At 43.9% G+C, this 21797-nt stretch overlaps 1 protein-coding gene across 8 annotated transcripts in view; it reads left to right on the top strand.

Annotated features, from left to right (window-relative positions):
- Cep57l1 (centrosomal protein 57 like 1) overlaps positions 1-21797 on the top strand; it is a 68412-nt gene that overhangs the window by 37194 nt on the left and 9421 nt on the right. For 5 of the 8 annotated variants that reach the window (XM_021174106.2, XM_021174105.2, XM_021174108.2 and 2 more), the window contains exons 2-7: positions 3873-4023; positions 6607-6786; positions 8520-8641; positions 18445-18561; positions 20109-20186; positions 20786-20872. In XM_021174106.2, coding sequence (XP_021029765.1) covers positions 3873-4023; positions 6607-6786; positions 8520-8641; positions 18445-18561; positions 20109-20186; positions 20786-20872 — 735 coding nt within the window. Of the gene's footprint in view, positions 1-3178; positions 3230-3872; positions 4024-6606; positions 6787-8079; positions 8186-8519; positions 8642-18444; positions 18562-20108; positions 20187-20785; positions 20873-21797 lie in introns of those variants that run through there. The other 3 variants (XM_021174109.2, XM_029482850.1, XM_021174111.2) reach the window with 3 other exon arrangements.

Genomic DNA, 21797 nt, shown 5'->3' with positions numbered 1-21797 from the left:
TTCCTAGCACCCACATCAGGCCGCACACAGCATCTGTGTGTCTATCTCTACAGGTGCCATGCCTCCTTCTGGTCTCTGAAGGCACCCACAGATACATATACATACATACATACATACATATGAATAAAAGAGATATTGAAAAACATTTTTTGACTCTTTTAGGTCTTTGGATTATGCCTTAATATTTCTGGTTTTCTTGGTTTTACTGTACATGTTTATGTACCTAAAGGGTGTAAACAGAGGGGCTAAAGTCTTGGCTCAGTGGTTAAGCCTGCTTGCTAGTGCTCTCGTGGACCACCTGGGTGCAGATCCCAGCACCCACCATTTGGATTCTGGTTGTAGGGGATCGCACACCATCTGGCCTCTGATGGCACTGCATGAATACCCACGTGTATACATGCAGGAAAAGCTCTCCTGTCCATAGCATAAAAACAAACTCTAAAAGAATGTAAATACAAGTGGCGCCATATGGATTGGGCTACTTGTAATTTTAGAAGTTTACTTTTCCAAAGTGTGTGTATGTAGAGAGACAGAAATACATATACCAGAGTTTGGGGGGCAGGGGAATGGGAGGGGAGAAAGAGAAACAGAGAGAGAGAGAGAGAGAGAGAGAGAGAGAGAGAGAGAGAGAGAGAGCATGTGCATGCCCAATTCACCTCTAGCCTTAACTTGCTAGTTGAGGATGCCCTTAAGCTGCTGATCCTCCTGCCTCTGCCTCCCAAGTGCTAGGATTACAGGTGTGAGCCACCGTGCCCAGCAAGCTACATTAACTTTATAGAAGCCAGGGGTGCTGAATAATTTCCTTATATGCTCACAAGTTGTCACAAATGGTTCTAGACATAATGGTTTCCCTAGTCTTAATACAAATGAGACCCATGTTGCCCCTACTTGCATATATCTACAAAATTCACTAGGTTCCCTTGGTGCCTTTCACGGCTGGAGTCTATTGTGTGTTGTTGTTCCCTTGTTTAATATTATTTAAATACATTTATGTGTGGGTATATGGAAATGAGTGCAGGTATGTGAGGGGCCAGAGGTGTTGGATCCCTCTGGAGCAGGAGTTACAGGTAGTTGTTTATGGGGTGCCCATTGTGGGTGCTGGAAACAGAACTCTTAACCTCTTCAGGAACAGTATTTTAATGGCTGGGCCATCTCCCCGGTGTCTAAGGTCCTTTTAGTGACGCTAGGTAGCTCGGCCCTTTGCCATACAAAATGCTTTTCCATTGTTTTCAGAAACTTCTCATAGAGATACTTGTGAATATGTCGCTTATAGGTGCATCTTCCCACTCTCCCTCCCTCGCCTTGCTTCTCTTCCCTCACTCTTCCTCTTTCCTCAGGTCCCATGGACTAGAGAGGGTTAGAATGACCTGACTGTATGCAGTTCAGAGCCACACCTTTCCCTAACCAAGTAGGGCTTTGGCTTTTAGGTGAGACTTTGTAGTTGTTTGTCCTCCACCAGAGAGTTCCTCCTAGGACTGCTCAGCTGTTTCTGTAAACAAGCAGCTGCTAGGTATGTGTGCTTGATTACAGCTCAGGAGCAGGTTGTAAGCAAGAACCCACACTGCAGTGGGAACTTGTCAACCAGAGCCTGTTGTGTTGTGCTGACAAAATACTGAGATCATCAGTTTATCAGGAAAGATGGCTGGGCGTGATGGTGCTTGCCCGTAATTAACCTGACCTACATAGCAGTTTTAGGCCAGTCATTGCTACGCAGTGAGACGACTAAGGATTGGGGATGGGGGGTTGGTGGAACGGGGTATCATGGCTCACGGTTTCTGTGTGGTTGGCTAGCTATCCCTGTAGGGTTTTTGAAAGATAGCATTGCATAGAAGTCACATTGCAGAGGAGGCCTGTTAGTAACAGCTGAAAACAGAAAGAGGACAGGCAGCTTGGAAGTGGGCCCTAAAACAGTACCTTCCTTGTACTAGAGTCTTCCTCCTAAAGGAAGCCAGCCCTTAGCTTATGGGCCTTTTTGGGAATTTATGATCCAAACCATAGTACCTGGCTTTTCTCATGTCCCCTTTTAAAGAAGTTATTTATTGGGAGAGGGTGGGGGGAGTATGTGTAGATGCTGGAGGATACCTTTATGGATGGTTTTTCTCTCCATGTGCCTAAGGATTAAATTCAGGTTTACACAGCAAGTATCACGCCCCCCCCCCCGCCCCCAGCCATCTCACAGAGCGTTATCTTCATTCTACAGATAGTTTGTTGCTGTTTGTATCTACTTGACATGAATTACAAGCAAGTCTCACTATTGACAGTCTTCTGAGTCATCATGATTTTTATAACAATAAACCTATGCCGATGTGTTTTGTTGCTTGTTGTTGGAGACAAGATTTCCTATGGCCCAAGTTGGCCCTGAACTCCCCAGGTAGCAGAGTGCGACCTTGAACTCTTTATTCTCCGGTATCACCCTTCCTAGTGTTGGGATTCCAAAGATATAGCATGGCCCTGGTTTCTGTGGTGCTAGGGATCAAACTCAGGTTTCCCCTGAACTTTTTTTTTTTTTATTTGACAGGGTTTCTCTGTCTAACCCTAGATGTCCTGGAACTCATTCTGTAGGCCAGGCTGGCCTCAAATTCTGCCTGTCTCTGCCTTCCAAAACTGTGCCACCGCTCCTAATCTTTTATTTTGTGCCAAAATCTGATTTGTGAAATATATTTTACTTGGGTCAGAGGAGTCTTCATTTTCCAAATTGTGTAGAAACTGAGATAATTTTTTTTCTAGCCCATTAATGGAGGGCAAACCAGGAACTTAGAAGGGAGCATTACACTGAATGACTCCAGTGTTTTGAGGAGAGTCTCACCTGCCTCCTTCTGTCTAAAGATACATATCACTCTTCAGAACTTACATACTCTGGGGACTCTAGTAGACTCCACTTCATAGCGAGCCAGGGTGATGAGCCAGCCATGACTAACTTGGTATCTTGCGTTGAGGGAATTAGCCTGCACACACAGGAGAGACAATCTCTGCACAGCCATAGCCAAGCGGATGGAGACATGCTCAGTAGGTGGTAGCCAGTTACAGTCAGAGCAGAGCCTGGGTGTTTGCCAACCTGCCTCACTTAGGCAAATGAGGTTGTCATGGCGATAACTGCAGTAGAAAATTCTAGAAGCTACAGTAGAAAATTCTAGAAGCATCTCCTTTGCCCTTCTTAGGAATACAATCATGGAGAGAAGCCAGATCTTGCCTCTTTAACCAGGAAAGACCTGAAGTCACAGAAAATAATGTAATGCAGAAATTAAAAAAAAAATAGTATCTTTATAATGGCATTCTTCAGTTGCCTTTATAAAAAGCTTTCTGGCTTAGAATTGTGCCAGTGGGTGTTACTTGTTAACAAATATTACCTAATTTCATCCAGTGTATCTGTGAATTAATAACACCAGCTAGCATTAAGTGGTTCAAAGCAGATGAGTAGAATAGAGGTTCATTAAGTGGAAGTGTGTTTTATCAAGGATTAGATTCAGGAGTTTGACATATGTAAACTTTTCTTGGAAACCCATCTGTCATGTCCAGTAGTACTATGAGAGACTAGAGTTAATGGCTCTGGTGAAAATCTGCATGGTCTCTGAGTATATACTTAAAATCCTAGACTCATATTTTTGTGGTTAGGGTATATGTAACTTAGGAACCCCTGGGAAAACGGGTATTTATGTCACTTGCTCATCACTTGCTTACTTGCTTACACAACAAATAGCTGCTTTATTATTGCTGAGTTTAACCAGTTGACGTTGTAGTAATAGTTAAGTTTGTAAATGTACATCTGGGTAGTGTATTGCTAACAGCTATGTGCTGTGTCCATGAGTGTGTGATGTATCTGTCCTTCAGATGGGATCAATAACACCACACCCTGTCTTTCTCGTTTCCCACAGACAATGGATTCTGAATTATCACAGAGTATGGTTGGGAGCTATCTTAACCCTCCAGAAAGAATGTATCTTCCATCGTTCACACAGAATGAAGCATTTCAGAATTGCCACCCTGGGACCCCTCCTAAAATGTTTAATAGTCCAAACAACCAAGGTAATGTTGTTAATATAAAACTTTACAGAAAGTCAGGAGCGGTGCATGGCATGGAAGTACCCTTCCTGTAGTTTTATAGAAAGTGCTGTGATTGTGTATTGAGTAGTCACACAACTGTTAATCACGAGGCTCCTGCTGTTCCCTGGGAGCTTACATATGTCACTCACCAGTCCTAAAAATAGTTGTTTCTTCAGCTATAAGCTACAGATTAGTGCAACAAGCTAATAAATATTATACAATTATAATAAAAGTGTCTTTGAAAGCAGAAAACTACTCTTTTAGGGGTAAAAATTAAAGGCCAGGGGGTGGTGGCACATGCCTTTCACCCCAGCACTCGAGACGCAGAGGCAGGTAGATCTTTATGAGTTTGAGGCAGCCTGGTCTACACAGCAAGTTTGAGGCAGCCAGGGCGAAATAGAGAAATCCTGCCTCAAACAAACAAACAAAGAATAAAGTTTTACTACTATAGGTAAAGTGATAAAGTACAGTTTTTGTCCAGGTTCTTCTTTTCCTTCAGGGTCTCACTCTATAGCCTCAGACACACTCCTTCCTCCCTGTCCAGGCAGGTGCCACCACACAGGCTGTACACGAGAGAGCCCGCTGTCTGGGCCGCCATACTCCAGGCTTTGCGCATCCTTCGTGCCCAGAGCTCTCTGTGCCCCATGACACTGCACTCTTTGGAGTTAGCTGACCTGGGGAGGCATGCAGACCAGGCTGCAATGAGTCTCCGTTTCTTATCTCAGTCACATGACTGTGATGTTGGTCTTGGTGGCTTCAGAGGATGGCACTTTCACTGAGGAGCACTTTCTGCTCTTCTTACCTCTCAGGGTCGCTCTCGACTTAAAATCGAGTTCTTTTTCTATTAAGTTCTTGTCAATTTGGAAATAAAATAAAAATCCAAGGGACTACCAATAGAGAGATGGCTCAGTGGCTAAGGATGCATTAAGCAGCCACATGGTGGGGAACTGGTGCTGGTGTGTTGTCCTCAGACCTCTGTGTGCGTGTGAGCGCGTGCACCATGGCACATGCACACCCACACACACTCGAAGTACACATACAAATAAAAAAGGTAAATAAATATATCAGTAAAAGAGAGAATAGAAATCTAGAGTTGGAATCCTTCTGACCTAGATAATCAGAATGCCAATGGAGTCATATCATAATCAGGCAGCAGTCAGAATTCACACATATTCAAAATTGTCCTTGAAAATCCCTTAGAAAGCCTTCATAGCCAAGTAACTATAGAAAATGACTATTGCAATGTTTTAAACATAAACCTAAGACAACCTCAAAATTGAGTTAGAAAATAGGACTCCAGAGATATTTTATACTTTACAAATTACTTTGTAAGATCTGATGATCACCCTTCAAAAGAAAATCTGTAATAATGGTTGCTGTCTTAGGACTTCTATTGCTGTGATTATAAAACTAAGTGGTTAGGAAAGGATTTGTTTCCACTCACCACTGAGGGCAGCCCGGGCAGACTCAGGGCCGGAGGCATGCAGCTCACTTGCTTACTCCTCATGCCTGCTCAGCCTGCTTTCTTGTAGCACCAGGATGACCAGTTCAGGAACAGAGCTGCCCACAGCGAGCTGGGCCCTCCCACATCAATTATAAATCCAGAAAATGCACCACAGGCCAGCCTGGTAGAGGGCTTCTTCTCATTCTAAATTCCCTCTTCCCAGATGACTCGGACTATGTCAAGTTGACAGAAACTGGCCAGCTCCATGACATTAGTAAATAAATGAATTCTGTTGAGTTTACAAACCATAAGAAAGTAATCCAAAGCAGTGGGCCAGCTACTGGTGTCAGATAGAGAGCAAACAAAGTCCCAGCACACATTGTCCTAACTATATGTACTACTAACTAAATAATTTATATTCCACTCAGATCTAGTTTTATCATTTAAAATCACAACTGAATAGAAAATGTAAAATCACATTTGAAAAACTGCTAACTCTAAATTTATCTGCATCATGAAGACACCAATATAGCTAAGTAAAAATCACAGTAGCAAACATGCTCCTTGTAGACTTCTAGCCCAGGTGTGCTAGCCCAGCACTTGTCTGATCCATGGAAAAGCTGTCCCGCCTCACGGGTCCTGATCTTTAGTATTACTGCTGGGACAAGGAACAAAAATGGTGAGAACGTGAGGGCAGGAAGTGAGGACAACTTTAGACCTCAGTTACCATACTCATTAGTTGAAGGCCGTGCATCTGGAAATAATAATCATCCTGATAAGTTACTTGTGGCTCAGTCTTAGAAATCACGTGTTCTAGTAGTAGATTATTGTTTTTATAAGGTACACCGTAGGAAATGTATACCTTTGTACCATCATTCTTATTTTATTATTTATATTATATGTAAATATATTTATTTTATCATTTCATTTATCATACATAACATATGCATATATTTATGTGAATATGTGTATAGTTAGCTATATAATTAAGCAATACAGCATATTTACTGGTTACTGGTAAGCAAACATGCCCTGCTCCTGGTTTACTCTTACCCAGGTTACTATGGTAGCTGTTTTCAAAGAGTTTCACTTAAAACATCGAGCACATTTCTTTTCGCTAGCACTTGTTTCAGCATTAAAAACTCTCCAGGAAAAGATTCGTCGTCTCGAGCTGGAGAGGACACAGGCTGAAGACAACCTGAACCTTCTGTCCAGAGAAGCAGCGCAGTATAAGAAGGCCCTGGAGGAGGAGACCAACGAGAGGAACCTCGCACACCAGGAGCTGATTAAACAAAAGAAAGGTGAAAGGACCGTGGTTCTCGGGCATGTGGGGTCGCCAGAGTTTACAGTCTGAACAGTAAGCCCAGCGGAGCTGACTCAACTGCCTCTGCTCTTCTGTCATAGACACCGTGAGGCCTTGGTCCTAGGCATTTTGCTGTCTGTGGGAAGTAATGTAACTTTGAACTTACTTGCATTATATCTATTATCCTAGCTCGTAAATACATTGACGGGACATGTACTCCATGTGCATGTAGCGATTGCAGGTGTCACCACCACACGCGGTTTGTGCAATGCAGGGGACTGGAGCACTCTATTAACTGCATCCCAGCCCGAGTTCGTAAATATTTATCATTTAAATCAGTCATTAAAAGAAGTCCTTAGGCAAGCTGTATTTGGAAGTTAGAATATTTTTAGAATAAATAGTAAACACCAGCTTAGCCTATAAATATCATTAAAATGCATATATATTTGATTAACAGTAAAGCAACGGTAGTAATTAAACAACATAAAAATGAGTGGAAAATAATTGTTTCAACTTAAGGAGCCCAGAATTAATTAGAGGAGATAAGTACATAGGGTAGAAACCTCTATGGGACTTATGAAAAGAACATTAGATAAGAAATTTAGAGTGTGAGTTCTTTGTATAATTTTTCCCTAAAACGCTTTTTGTTTTCCTTCTAAAGCATTCACATACGTAAATACAGCATAGCAAATAGAATGAAGGATAAGAATCAAAAACTGAGACAGCTGAACAAAAGCCAAACTGATTAAAGTGAAAGGACTAACAGTTGGTTACTCACCCGTATAGAATGGACTGAACAGTCAGTGCTTAGGAGGACAAAAGACAGCCAGGCATGGTGGCGCACGCCTTTAGGCCAGTACTTGGGAGGCAGAGGTGGGTGGATGTCTGTGAGTTCCTAACTAGCTTAGCTACATAGCAAGGTCCAGGCTAACCAGGGATATATAACAAGAGACACTGTTTCACACACACACACACACACACACACACACACACACACACACTCACACACACACACACACACACACACATGTCTCAGGGTAAAAGCACTTGTTACTAAGCCTGATGATCTGAGTTTCCTGAGACCTAAATGGTAGAAAGAGAAAATGGACTCCCATCAGTTGTTCTCGGACCCCCCCCCATTCATATTCTTCCTCTCTCTCTCTCTCTCTCTCTCTCTCTCTCTCTCTCTCTCTCTCTCTCTCTCTCTCCCTCCCCTTTCCCCTTTTAGAAGTATGCCTTATGTCTTTTTAGGGGAAGATGTTGTCAATGGAGTCATATATAATTAATGAGATATTCACCAAAGTGTGTTTAAAGTCAGTGAGTAACAGTGATGGCTGTACAAGAACAAGGACCTGCATTAGAGCCTCTAGCACCCACCTAAGAATCTCAGCATGGCTGTGAGTACCTAGACCTCCAGCTTCAAGGGTTGATGACAAAGATAGGCAGATGGTAGTTGTTTGCTGGCCAGCTGATTCAGTGATCTTCCTGTTCTGTAAGAGACTTGGCTCAAGGGGGTAAGGCTGAGAGCAATAGAGGAAGGCACTTCACATCTTCCTCTGGCTTGTATATGTGCACACATGGGTGCACAGACACACACATTTGCACCCTGTGTATAACAACACACACCATGCACACACAAAGTCACTTTTAGCATTGGGTTGAGTTTACATAATGACTCTCTGATCTCTGTAATAATCAACTAATTAGCTCATTATTTTTGTCTTTGCTTAGATATAAGCATACAATTAAGCTCGGCCCAGTCTCGTTGTATCCTTCTAGAGAAGCAATTGGAATATACAAAAAGAATGGTTCTCAATGTAGAACGAGAAAAGACTATGATCCTAGAACAACAGGTAAGCATATTTTTCTCTGAGGACTGCTAATATAATGTAATATGCTTTTGACGAATATAATATGGGGGAAATGTCATGTTACAACCATAGTAAGATACAAGTGTATGTCTAGGAGATTGTCACCTACAGCAATGGTAGACTCTGCTGTTTAGGCCAAAATTTTTACAATGAAAACAAGAAAAACTTAGCAGATAATCTGCAAAGCAGATAAGAAAGAAGCAGGAGGTGGAGGAGAGGGGAGGGAGGGAGGAGAGGAGAGGGAGGGAGGAGAAAGCAGTGGAGAGGGGAGGGAGGGAGGGGAAAGCAGATAGACAGTGCACAGCCACCAGTGCAGACTCTACAGATTTAAGTCCCAGAAGTTCCACCTGATGCTGTGGCGTGTCCCTTCTGAAGGCGTTTGTGACTCTGCAGGGCAGTTGAGACAATCCTTCTGACAAGTGCCCTTCTGGTTCAGGAAGTCAGCTTAAGGCCAACTTGGAGCAAAAAGCCTGGGAAGTATCAGGCTTTGTCAAGTTGGGTAAGAAAGTAAACAACCCAGATCAAACCCTATTCCAGGTAGGAGCAGCCTAGAAAGTCTTAGACACTAAAACAAAACCTAAAACCAATTACAGTGGTCCTGGATTCCCAGTGTTCTTAGGGACCTCAGATTGTTCACAATCCTTTCTCCAACACACTGAGAAACTTTCAATCCAAACCAACCAGGCAGAAGATGGAACTCCTGAATGGATCAGCATCTATAGGACACATAGGCATGCCTACAAGTTAGTGTGAGTAAGGTGTGGCTCTGACAACTTGACATCTCTGCGCCCGCAGTAGTCAGGAATGGGGGTTGGGGGGGTGCAGCTAAAACAGGGCGACCACTGAGCTGAGAAGCCTGAGCCTCTCAGGACAACATAATTAGACTTTATCTCTCTCTCTCTCTTTTGGTTTTTCTAAGACAGGGTTTCTCTGTATAGCCCTGGCTGTCCTGGAACTCACTCTGTAGACCAGGCTGGCCTCGAACTCAGAAATCCACCTGCCTCTGCCTCCCAAGTGCTGGGATTAAAGGCATGTGCCACCACTGCCCAGGAATTAGACTGTACCTCAAAGAAAAAGAGATGGGCAGAGGAGGAAGAAGACATTTTCTCTCACGTATTAGAAACCATAATGTAATCAAGCCAATTTGAGAAAGAATAAAAAACCTAAAAATGAAATTTAGAACTAGTAGATCTACTAGATGGTTTGTAGACAGAATTCAAGAGATGAATACATGCCACTCAGACCAATAAAGGGACAAAATTATGGTAAATTCAGAAAATAGGAGAAGGCAGCAGATCAGACTGAAAAAGAAAGCTCTATATGGATATATAACTGGAGCTTTAAAAATGGAGAGGAAAATGATGTAGATCTAATAGTTAAAGAGACTATAGCTGAGCACTCTTCAAAAGTGATTAAAAAGTAAAACTATACCTCAGAGTCAAGCGGTACCTAAGATAAGGTGGAAAGGTTGCCAGATGTGGCAGCATAGGTCTTTAATCCTGATGCTCTGGAGGCAAAGGCAGGGGAATCTGTATGAGATCAAGGCTAGCGTGGTCTACAGAGCGAGTTTCAAAACTACATAGAGAAACCATGTCTCAAATAAATAAATGAATGAATGAGTGAGTGAGTGAATGAATGAATGAATAAAGTGTTTAGTGTTTATTTCTGCTTAAGCATTTCCATTGGTGGTTGCTTTGGGCCTGTGGTGTCCTGTCGGGGACATACAGGAGATGAAAACACTCACCATGCAGTCAGTAAGCAGGAGCAGTGCAGTGGAGGCCATGCTCTTACGACAGAGTCTCCCACTGGCCTGCCTCCTAAGCCCCATGGATGGACTGTTGTCATAGTTTCCTTCTCAGCACATTCCGCCTGACATAGAAAAGGCTGACTTCGTGTTGCTTTTGGCCTGTGTGCTGGGTTTCTCTATCTTTAACAGTGCTGGCTTAGTGGACATAAAGGACATAAACTCAAGTACAAACTTGAGTTTGTACCTATCAAATATACTTTTTCATGTTTTGAGCTTAAAAATATATCACTCCGTGCTTTACTGACTTTAGGACTTTGACTGAGAGGTTTGACATTATTCTGATGTGTTTGCCTTTGTTGCTGGTTCTTTCTTGCTGCTTGTAATATCATTTCTTCTGTAGTTCTGATCTTTTAATTGTGATATATTCATAGAAAGACTCTTCTGGAAGTTAAGGAAAAAAATAAGGTCAGTGCTGCACAGAGGGACACGTGAAAATGAACATGGAATCGGGCAATGTGATTCCTTTTTCAAAAAAGGTTCTCATTCTAGAACCAGAACTGGACTAGCAAGTAGCCCCTTTGGCCAGCCAACACACGTGAGTTTTATCCCTGCCATGGTGGTGCTGGCATCTCATCCCATGGCTGGGAGCTTACCTCGCAATCTGATGCGATTGGCTAACTGGCAGAAATGAGAAAGAAACGTAGGCCCTTGGTGGGCTACCTACCTTTGTAGGGGGAAAAATTCCTTTTTCCCGTTGGATGTCCATTTCTTTCCCTAGATGTGAGGAACACTTTGTCATGACTCATTGACTGTACACTTTTCCCATTTCTAGTACAGTATGCCTGACCAAAGCAGGTAAGCAAAGGAGGGGTTTCTTTGGGCTCATAGTTTCACAGTGTGGGAGTCTGTCATGGCAGGAGCAGCGCGGCAGTGGGACTGTGCGACAGCTGCTTACCCTGCATCATCATCTTCAGGAAGCAGAGAAACGGGACTAGTGTTCTGTTTCTTTCTCCCTTTTATTCTCTAGGACCCCAGCCAATCAGTGACACCACCTACATCCAGGATGGGCCTTCCCTCCTGATTTAAATGTTTCTGGCAACATCCTCATATAACTGTGTTTCCATGTCCAGTCAGGTTGACAATGAAGACTGACCACCACAGTTGCATTCCTTATCTATCAACTTGATAACCATGCAGATGAGCTTTAAATCAGAGCATTGGACCCAAGTCTCACCTTCATCTCATGATGGGAAATACTTTAAGTCCATCTCTATAAGTTCCTATCATCTGTTAACAGTCCAAGCACTGTTCCAAAGCCTCTTCTGAGACTCAAGACACAGTCTTCCGAGCGCCTGTAAAATCCAGAAGTTAGTTATATACTTCCAGCATACAATGATACAGAGCAAACATTTCCCTTATAAAAGAGTGGAGTGGAGTCATGGCAAGGAAAGAGCAGAGCAGAACAAGGCCGGAAGTCAGCCGGGCCAACCGCAAGCCTCATGCTGCATACGTGGCAGCGGGGACTGAGGTAGAACCCATGGAAGCTCCAACAGCCTGAGGACATGCCGCTCCAGCTCCTGGGGTGTTGACATCTCCTGGGCAGTGTGAGCTTCATCTGGACTGCTTCTGTAGTATCCTCTCAGGGCCTCCTTGTGGGGACTTAGAACCTGTCACTCATTGCCTAGTTTCCGTGGCCTTAACATGTGTTGATGACCTTTGACTCCTCTGTTATTTATGTGAAACCAAGTCTGTGTGGGTGACACTGTGCAGTTCTGTCAGCCCAAGTCTGACCTCGTGGAGCACAGTCGCAGTGACCTCTGCGTGCGAACACAGTTCTTTTTGAGCAATGAACCCTTTTAATGACTCCCCAGTTCAAACTCCCTATATCAAATATATGAACTTACGTTTTCTCAAGTTGGAGCCTCGAATGGCTCTGGTCTGACCCTCATAGCACCTTCCCTTGCCAGCGCTGATGTTTGTCCACCCCATTCACTGTGGCTGCAACATGGAATCTTGACTACACTACCCATTTTCATATTTTTCTGGCCAACTTTGTGCTCTCTCTCCAAGTAGTGGGCAATAACAACTCTCTCTCTCTCTCTCTCTCTCTCTCTCTCTCTCTCTCTCTCTTTTGGTTTTCTAAGATAGGGTTTCTCTGTGTAGCCCTGGCTGTCCTGGAACTCACTCTGTAGACACAGTGAGTAGTCACAGTGTAGTTGCAGTGTTCCCTTGAAATGGTCCTCCGCCAGCAAATTAATGTTACTTTTTAAAGGATTCAGTGTGTGTGTGTGGGGGGGGGGGGGTTGCACTCAGGTGTGCGAGTGCACATGTGTAGGTTCCCAAATAGGCCAGAAGAGGGCATTGCTCTCCTGGAATTCAAGTTATGAACCACCAGATGTGGGTGCTGGCAATCAAACCTAAGTCCTGCAGGAATAGCCAGAGCTCTTAAGTACTGAGCCATCTTCAGCCCTGGCCTTTACTATTGAATTTAATGGCAGCCCTCAGGATATGTGCAGTGTGAGTCCAGCGTCATCACCAGACTGTCATGCGACCATCTCTAACTCACTTCCTGTTATCTAGTCCTGTTCCTCTTTGGAATTCCACGAACTGGGACACCACTGTATTTATCTGTTTTCTCCCTTTCTTGCCTTCTGAACCTCCCCAAAATGGCCACTAAGCTCTGATTGTAGGATTCACAGCTCCAAACTCTTTCACGTTCTTCCCATAAACTAGTTCCAGACACTAAGAATCTATGTAGTCAGGTGAGTCAAGTCACTGTAGCACCCCACTTCCCAGGACAGACTGCCCGCCTCAGGTACTTTTCTTGTTGTGACAAAAACCCACAAAGGCACCTGTTGCACACTTGAGTGTGCAGACCATCATGGTAGGATAAGAAACACTGAATATGAGTTTTTCCCATCAATTATGATAGGAAAACAAGAGTCAACTATTTTTGCCTCTTCCACCTTACAAAACTTTTGTATGAATGTTTTAATTACTCCACCATGCACATGCCCAGTAAAACCTCTGTTTCCACAGCCCTGCTACACTCTTGGATTAGAGTCCCTCACCCCTCCCTCCTTCACTTCCTGGGCACTGGTTTTGCTCAGACTAGACAGTTGTAACAGACCCCCAGCCCATGGCGAAAAGACACAGTCGCCTCCTGAATTAGAATAAAAACCAAGTGCAGCCCCTGTCCATGATTGTCCTTTTGCCTGGTGAGTCTTTGAAGACTCGAGTTGGCCTTGTCAGACACTTCAGGGGTGCCATGGCTTCTTTCTTTAGCAGCAGGAATGGGAGACTTTTGGTCACATGGTATCCACAGTCAGGAAGCTCTGCTCTGTCTCCTTTTGATTCAGTTTGGGACCCTCACCCAGTGGAATAATAAGGGGGTCTTCTCTCCTCTAGCCCTCTCTGTAATCATCCTCATAGGCACATCATTTCCATGGCAACCCTCAGTCCAGTCAAGCTGGCAAGGAGGATTAACTATTAGCCTTCTGCCTGAGGGAGTCTTAGATCCCCAGCATCCTTCAGTGTGGCTGTGCTTGCGTGCTTGCTTTATTGCTGACTGCGTATTTCCTCTGCCTGCCCTCCCACCCCCCCCCCCCCCCCCCCCCCCCCGCTCCTGGTGTTCTGTATTCTGCTGGGTCATGTGGTGTCTGATGCTCTCCCTGTGTGTTTAGTTCTGCTAATTGGATTTTGCATTTCTACTGTTTCTTCCCTTTTCCTCCCGCAAATCTCCGTTTCTTTCCTGATTTCCTTGTTTCCTACCGTATCACCTACTTCCGATCATGGTCTCTCTTTCCTTTTCTGCTTTGTGTTCTTGGAAGTCAGTGCACATTTTCTCATGTTAACAAGCAGGCCTTGATTCTCGCTTCAGCATTTCATTTACTTAGTCTCATTAGTTGATCTTTGGAGGTGTTGAATTCCCCCTTTTATGCTTCTCGTGGTTTGTATATCTGTTGGTATGGAATGTCTTCTGATTTGTTGGGAATCTTACTGAGCAGCCTTAAGGGAAAGACAGCACCACCACCAAACAAGAAATAAACACACACGTCAGCCTGAGTAATGACACAGGATAGAAAATAGAAGGAATGACCCGCAGTATGCTAGGAAGCTAACAATGGTTTAGGTGAAAATTCAACTAGCAGGTGAGCGGAAGGGCGCAGAGCCCTGCGATCTGAGGGTGCCTGGTCCCCATGCTTTCACCCTGCTCCACAGGGACTGCTGTGAGGGGGGCATGCAGCTGTGCCGCACTCTGCTGAGAGTCAAAGCTCGCTCACTCATGCTGGCCTGAACTCCTTAGTGTCAGGGTTTAGCAGTAGAAGAGTCCCTTGGTGTCTGAGTCGGTGAAGGAGGGCTGAGGGCCCACACCTGGCTCTAACACAAGGTACATAGGTGGCTCCAGAGGTCTGGTACCCACTGACCTCAAGGTCAGGCCTGCCAGTTGTCCACAGTTGTCTCCAGGCAATGGAGTCTGCTCCCATCCTCAGAAGGCAGAGCTCCATCCACCATGTCCTTTCCTGCCAGAGCTCAGCTTTCTGCAGCCTGGACTCCTAACATCTCAAGTCCAACCCCTCCTTCACCGTGCTCTTCCCCTCACTTCACTGTCACCATGCTCCTGTCACGGTGCTCCCTCCCTACTGCCAGCCCTGTAGGTATTCTTGTTTTTCAGGTCCCTACAACACCTCAGTCTTAAACAGTAGCCTGGTTCCCATGCAGGGTAGGGACCTGCCAAAGCCCTCTAAAATGGGAATGACAGAGGACTTCCTTGATGCTGACCTGTCATTCAAGAGAAGAGATTCCCCAAATGGATTGGTAGCTTTCAAGAGTCTTCCCTCCCACTGCTTGAGAGCCACTGCTGAAGCCCTGTGCTCCTGGGACAGAAGCCTATGCAGTCCATGTGCTCCCAGGCCCTTGTTTGCACTCCTCCCCTGTCCTGTCACCTCCATTGGGACTTGCTTTCTTTGGAGTGGCCTCTTCTCTGTCATCTGAGTCGTCCCGGGACACTCAGTGCTGTTCTAATCTACCTACCCCAAAAGGCTGCCTTTTGTTCTTTGAACTGTTATATTTTTGTAGCTGATGTTATCAAAACTCTACTTTTTGACTGCATCTGACAGAGTTTGGTAATGTTTATTTTTATTTCACTCACTTAAAAATACTTTCAGAAGCTGGGCCGTGGTGGCGCACACCTTTAATCTCAGCACTTGGGAGGCAGAGGCAGGCGTATTTCTGAGTTCAAGGCCAGCCTGGTCTACAAAGTGAGTTCCAGGACAGCCAGGGCCACACAGAGAAACCCTGTCTCAAAAAAAAAAAAAAAAAAAAACAACAACAACAATAAAATACTTTCAGCTCTTACTAGCATCTTCTTCATGTGCATCTATGCTTGTGTGTGTGGTCCTCAGAATCGAGTCCTGGGCATCGCACATGCCGGGCAAGTGCTTTACTGGTGAGTTACTCCTGCTTCTCACTCACTTTTATTTGTTTATTTATTTTGGGACACAGTCAGAATCTAGTGCCTGGTGGGTTTGAACCCACAGTCCTTCCCTGCTCCGGCTCCCAACTGACTTGTGTTTCTGGCATGAATCACTATGTACAACTCTAGTGATACCATTTTAAACATTATTGACTCTATTTTCTCCAGACATAGGTAGTATAATTTGTCACAGTCTGCCATGAATCGGTATTTAAGTATGAAAGTCCCTTCCTACTGTGCACCTCCAGTTTGTCCTACAGCTTCCTACTGTACGCCTCCAGTTTGTGCTATAGCTTTCCTTTTATTTTTTCATGTTATAAAACCAACCCATAATTCATTATTGGTTCTTTTACATTGTTGGTTATCCTTTAAGGAAACTTAGAAAGAAAGGAAATAATATACTTATTTACATTTGCTCATCTCCAGTGCTTTCACTTCTTTGCATAGAGTTTCTTTCAGTCTGAAGAAAAATATCACAATGCCAAAAGATCTCATAGCATTTATGTACCCGAGAACCCTTTATTTCATAAATATTTGTGAGTGATGTTTTTGCTAGATATGGAATTCTAGCTTGTGGCTTTTAGATTTTGTCAGTTTTGTATGTATGTATGTATATATGTATAGGTGCACATGTGCTCGCGCACGCGTGTATGTGTGTGTGTGTGTGTGTGTGAGAGACAATGGAACATGTGATGGCACACATTTCAGAAGTGTGTTTTCTCCTCCTTTTGCTTTGAGGCCGGGTCTGCCTCATTGTGTCTGCAGCTGAACTGCAGATTCCAGGCTGGCTAGCCCATGAGTGTCCACACAGTCTCTTGCTTCTGCTAATAGTCGCACACCACCCTACTTGGCTTCTTTTATGGTTCCAGGATTGAACTCAGGTCATCAGGCTTGAACAGCAAGCACCTTTATCTCTGAGCTATCTCTCTTGTCCTGTGTATTCATTATCATTATTATTATTATTATTATTTTGTTTGGGAAGAGTTGTTTACTTTTGTTTGTTTTGAGATAGTCTCTAAAGTGTGGACTAGGCTTAACCTTGCTATATTGCCTAGGTTGGCCTCTGGTTCATAATGATCCTGCCTCAACCTCTGTGTCCTGTGATCACAGGAGTGTACCACGAGGCCCAACTTTAAATTTTCAGCATGTTAAAGCTTTGGTCTGATCTAGTTGTCTTTAGCTTTCATGTATCCATGACCATGCTTGCCTCCATTCCTCCTCGTGTGTATGTTTTGTTTCTCAGGATGCTGGTAAGATTGCCTCTTTATTACTGATTTTTGGCAGTTTGATACTTTATATACTGTTTACCAGTCTATGGGTGGGACCTGGGAGAATAGAGCCAATTCAGTGGTTCTCAACCCATGGTCTATGATTACTAGAGTCAAATCTACATTATGATTTGTGAAAGTAGAAAATTACAGTTAGGAAGTAGCAACAAAGTTTTGTGGTTGGGGGTTACCAGAACATAAAGGGTTGCAGCAGCTTTAAAACTGCACTAAGTGAAGCCAACTACAGTCTCATGCAAGAGCCAACTCTATTCAGAGCAGCAGATGATTTATACTCCGAGGGTTAAGAAAGGTCACTTGAGTAAAGTTCTCATGAGTGCAGGCTGTGTATATAGTCCCAAGGACAAGCCATGTGTGGCAAAAACCTATCTCCATAGAGGCATATGAAGTATAGTTTAAACATTCAGTTGAACAGCAGCAAGCAATATTGAGTCGACACTCCTATCTGCTGCACCTGGCAGGAGCATGAAAACAATCCAAGAACAATTCCATATTTCGAAGAGACTGAGGTCACAAGACTCGTCTTGTTTTCTTTGAGTTTTCTCACAAACACTCAGAATTCTCCTCCCATGCTCCATTCCTGGACTGTGTTAATCTGTCTACTTTCCATTACATTTGGAACGTTTTTAGCCTTGATTGTTTAAGCGGGCATTCTCCCTTACTCCAGTCTCTTCTCTGAGACACCAGGACTGGGCAGTGGTCTCCAAGGCCACTCTTTTACTGCTTGCTTTTCAGTTTGTCTTACTGAGTGACTTGCCCATATAGAGCCATTTTATGTTCATAGGAAAGCACATACGGGTCTCCCTTGCCCCTCGTCAGCTGTCCTCATGATGTGGTAATAAACAGTCCTGTAAAATAGTGTGCATGTGTGTACACAGGTGACTTTCTTCATGTTTTGTTTCCTGGCTGCTCTTTTCTGTTGAGTCAGGGAGCCTGGGGCAGTGAGCAGCTTGGTCACCTGTGAATCACACACCTTGTCTCTGTACTCTAAGTTTGGCTGGAATACTTTCCCTAATACCACTGTTGTAGAAAGATGCAAAGAGGGGTTTATTCTGCCAGTGCTAAGTCAGCAACATGCCTATCACCTCTTACAGTGGCTCCTTAAAAGGATTTGATTTTCTTGTTTTCTGCTTATAAGTATGTATTATATGTGCATGTATGTGTGTACATGCATCTAGCAATTGATTTATATTATATTTTGATTTCTCAGAAATTATGTTATTCTTATCCATTGACATCACTTGCCAAGTTTAGAATTTGCTTTTATCTTCTTCAGGCCCAGCTTCAAAGGGAAAAAGAACAAGATCAGATGAAGCTGCACGCTAAACTTGAAAAGCTCCATGTCCTAGAGAAAGAGTGTCTGAGACTGACTGCGACTCAGCAGACTGCGGAGGTAAGTCTCTGCTTGTCTCTGAAGCGACACTGCCAGGAGCGAAGCAAAGCTGGCATTGTGTGTGCACGAGTAGTCAAAGATTAGAGCAGCTCTTGTCCAACTTCAGTAATCCAGGTAAATCCTGCCACGGCAAGAGCGAGCTTGCCTTCTGATGTCAAAGGATGAGTTTGGCTTCTGAGACGGTGGAACATTTCCATTCGGCAGGTATCTGACCGACAGGATAGGAGAAGGTAGCCCTACTGCATATGGTTACACACCTATCCTTCATCCCTTTCTCCTCCCCCAAGTCCTTCTTAGTTCACGGCATTGTCTCAGAACCTCTTTTCCTCTTTGTAGCCCTCTTAAGTGCTCCAGTACCCAGAACTCCCTTTGACACTTTTGTTATGGTTCCTATTCTGAACCACACAAACATAATATGTAGGTGTAAGGTATAGAGTGTGTGTGTGTGTAAGGGATACAGTGCATGTGTTATAGTATGGAGTGTGCGAGGGTATAGAGTGTGCATAAAATATACAGAGCATATATATATATGTACATATATATAAAGAGAGTATGGAGTGTGTGCGTGAGGTATAGAGTGTATGTAAGGTATACAGTGCATGTGTATATAGTATAGAGTGTGCATGTGTGAGGTATAGAGTATGCACGTATGTGCATCATCCTTTTCACATTGTTTCATTGCCTTGCCATTTTACCTTTTCATGTTTATTACTCTTTAAAATATTTTAAATGTTACTGTGTGTGTGAATGATAGGGTGGGAGGCATGTATGCCGAAGCGTATGTGTTGAGGTTAGAGGACACCTTGATGAAATTGCTTCTCTTCTTCTAGTTTTATGTGGCCCCAGGGACCAAACTCAAGTGATCAGATTTGCATGACAGATACTTTACCCACTGGACCACCATTCTAGGCCCTCATGTTTATTATAATCCTTGTTTGACAGAGTGTAGCACTAAGTTCATAAGCAACCAGGGCTATGCCTTCCATTTCTGAGGTCTCTTCCTGTTCCACCCCCATCACATGCACATGGCCAACACTGGCCCCCACCACACACACGTGGCCGACATTGTCCCCCACCACACACACATGGCCAACATTGTCCCCCATCACACGCACATGGCCGACATTGTCCCCCACCACACACACGTGGCCGACATTGACCCCCATCACATGCACATGGCCAACATTGACCCTCTGTCACATGGCCAACATTGCTACTGTTTGGTTTTAAGTGGACGTTGAGACACAATGTCATCACTGTGGATCTGGTGGTGGCTGGGAATAAAGCTGTGGGTTTATTCCCTGTGGATCTGGTGGTGGCCGTGGCTAAAGCTGTGGGCTTCTTTGTTTTCACTTTGCTCTCATGTATAGTAGCAAGGGAAGAAGCATAGGTAGAAAGCTGAGAGATGTCTTGGAGTCTTTTGCCATTCCTTTTCTTACTGTCTGCTCTAACTTGCTAGCTCTTAAAGGTCTAGACCCCTAGGACCCTATCGGAAAGGGAATGAAGGATATTTGGCTCTGGTTTTCATAACATTCCTTCTCTTGCAGGATAAGATTAAATGTCTAGAAGAAAAACTAAAGGAGGAGGAGCATCAGCGCAGGCTGTTTCAAGACAGAGCCTGTGAGGTCAGCAGCATCCTTTATCCCTACAGAGCCTGCATGATCTAAACCCAAGTCTACACGCAGTTTTACTGCTCTGCATTGTTACTACTGTCTCTGTTTTTGCCCTGGTAACAAAACTCTGGCTTAGCCAGTGCCCCCATAGACGTCACTACCTTGCCAGAGGACCTTGCACATAGGCATCCTCTCAGGTGAGAGCACTGACGCCCAGCATACTTTAGTTTCAGTTTGAGATACACACATGACCAAGCTGAAAAATTGGGGTATTCTTCCTGAAACGATTTCTGAGTTTTGAGCTTTATTGCTTTATTGTTATTAAAGGGTTTTTTGTTTAGTTTTGTTTTCTTTCCCATCTCTTCTCTTCTCTTCTCTTTTCTTTTTTCTTTTTCTTTCTTTTTTTTTGAGACAGGGTTTCTCTGTGTAGTCCTGGCTGTCCTGGAACTCAGGTCTGAACTCCTGGGCTCATGCAATCCTGCTTTGGCCCCATCCGAGGAATGCTTTGCACAGAAAGTACCTGATCCTTAAAAGCTGAGAGCTCATCTTTCATTTTATGTAAAGAAGTCTGCTACAGGCCAGGCTTGCCAATTGTCTCTTTAATTTTGTAGCTTCAAACTGGATTTGAAATCAGCAAAATTTTAATGTCCACAGTTTCGAATTCAAAGCATTGTAAGAAAAAGAAGAAACAGCCAAAGGTATATTATATACAACTTATCCCAGATAATACTTCCTAACTTTCTCATGTATATTTATTCACCCTTTATTTTTATTTAAATATATATGCCTCTGTAGTGCCTGCATTTTTTGTTTCTTTGCAGAACGGTTTAGAAGACATTATGATAAATGGCATTGTTTTAGTTACTATTATACTACTGTGAAGGGACCATGACCAAGGCAAAGAATTTAAATTGAATTTAAAGCAAAGACTTTAATTGACTACAATTTACTTTAAAGACTACAATTTCAGAGTTTTAAGCCATTGTCATCATGGTGGAGAGCAAAGAGCGATGCTAGAGCAGCAGCCAAGGGCATTACATCCTGATCCACAGGCAACAGGCAGAAAGAGAGACGCTGGGCCTGGTGTGAGCTTCTGAGCTTCCCAGTGACACACCCACTCCAACAAGGCCACGCCTCCTGATCCTTCTCAAGCAGTTCCATTCTCAGATGACCAGGCTTTCAAATATGAGAACATGGGGCCATTCTCATTCAAACCACCAGAGGCATGCAGCAGTAATGCCAGGAAATAAGTCAAATGACGGTGATTTTCAGTGTGAGGATAGGAAGTTCCACACAATATGGACTAAAGAAAAGTAATATCAGGAGTGTACTAGACTTAGCTCTCCATTTGGTTGCCGGCCGTAGCCGAGGCTGTGGGGGTGGGCAGTATCCCTCTGTGTCAGGACGAGCCTGTGGTGGGCAGTGTCCGTCAGGAAGCAGTCCAGTTCTTTTTTGAATTTTCAACTCTTAACAAATTGTATTAGTGACATTGTTTAAAACGTGTTGTATGATGATGACACATACCTTTTTTTTTTTTTTTGAGACAGGGTTTCTCTGTGTAGCCCTGGCTGTCCTGGAACTCATTTTGTAGACCAGGCTGGCCTCGAACTCAGAAATCCGCCT

This window comes from Mus caroli, chromosome 10 (genome assembly GCF_900094665.2).
Source record: "Mus caroli chromosome 10, CAROLI_EIJ_v1.1, whole genome shotgun sequence".
NCBI lineage: Eukaryota > Metazoa > Chordata > Mammalia > Rodentia > Muridae > Mus > Mus caroli.
The sequence above is the reverse complement of the archived record's forward strand: the minus strand, read 5'-3'. Positions and strand labels throughout refer to the sequence as shown.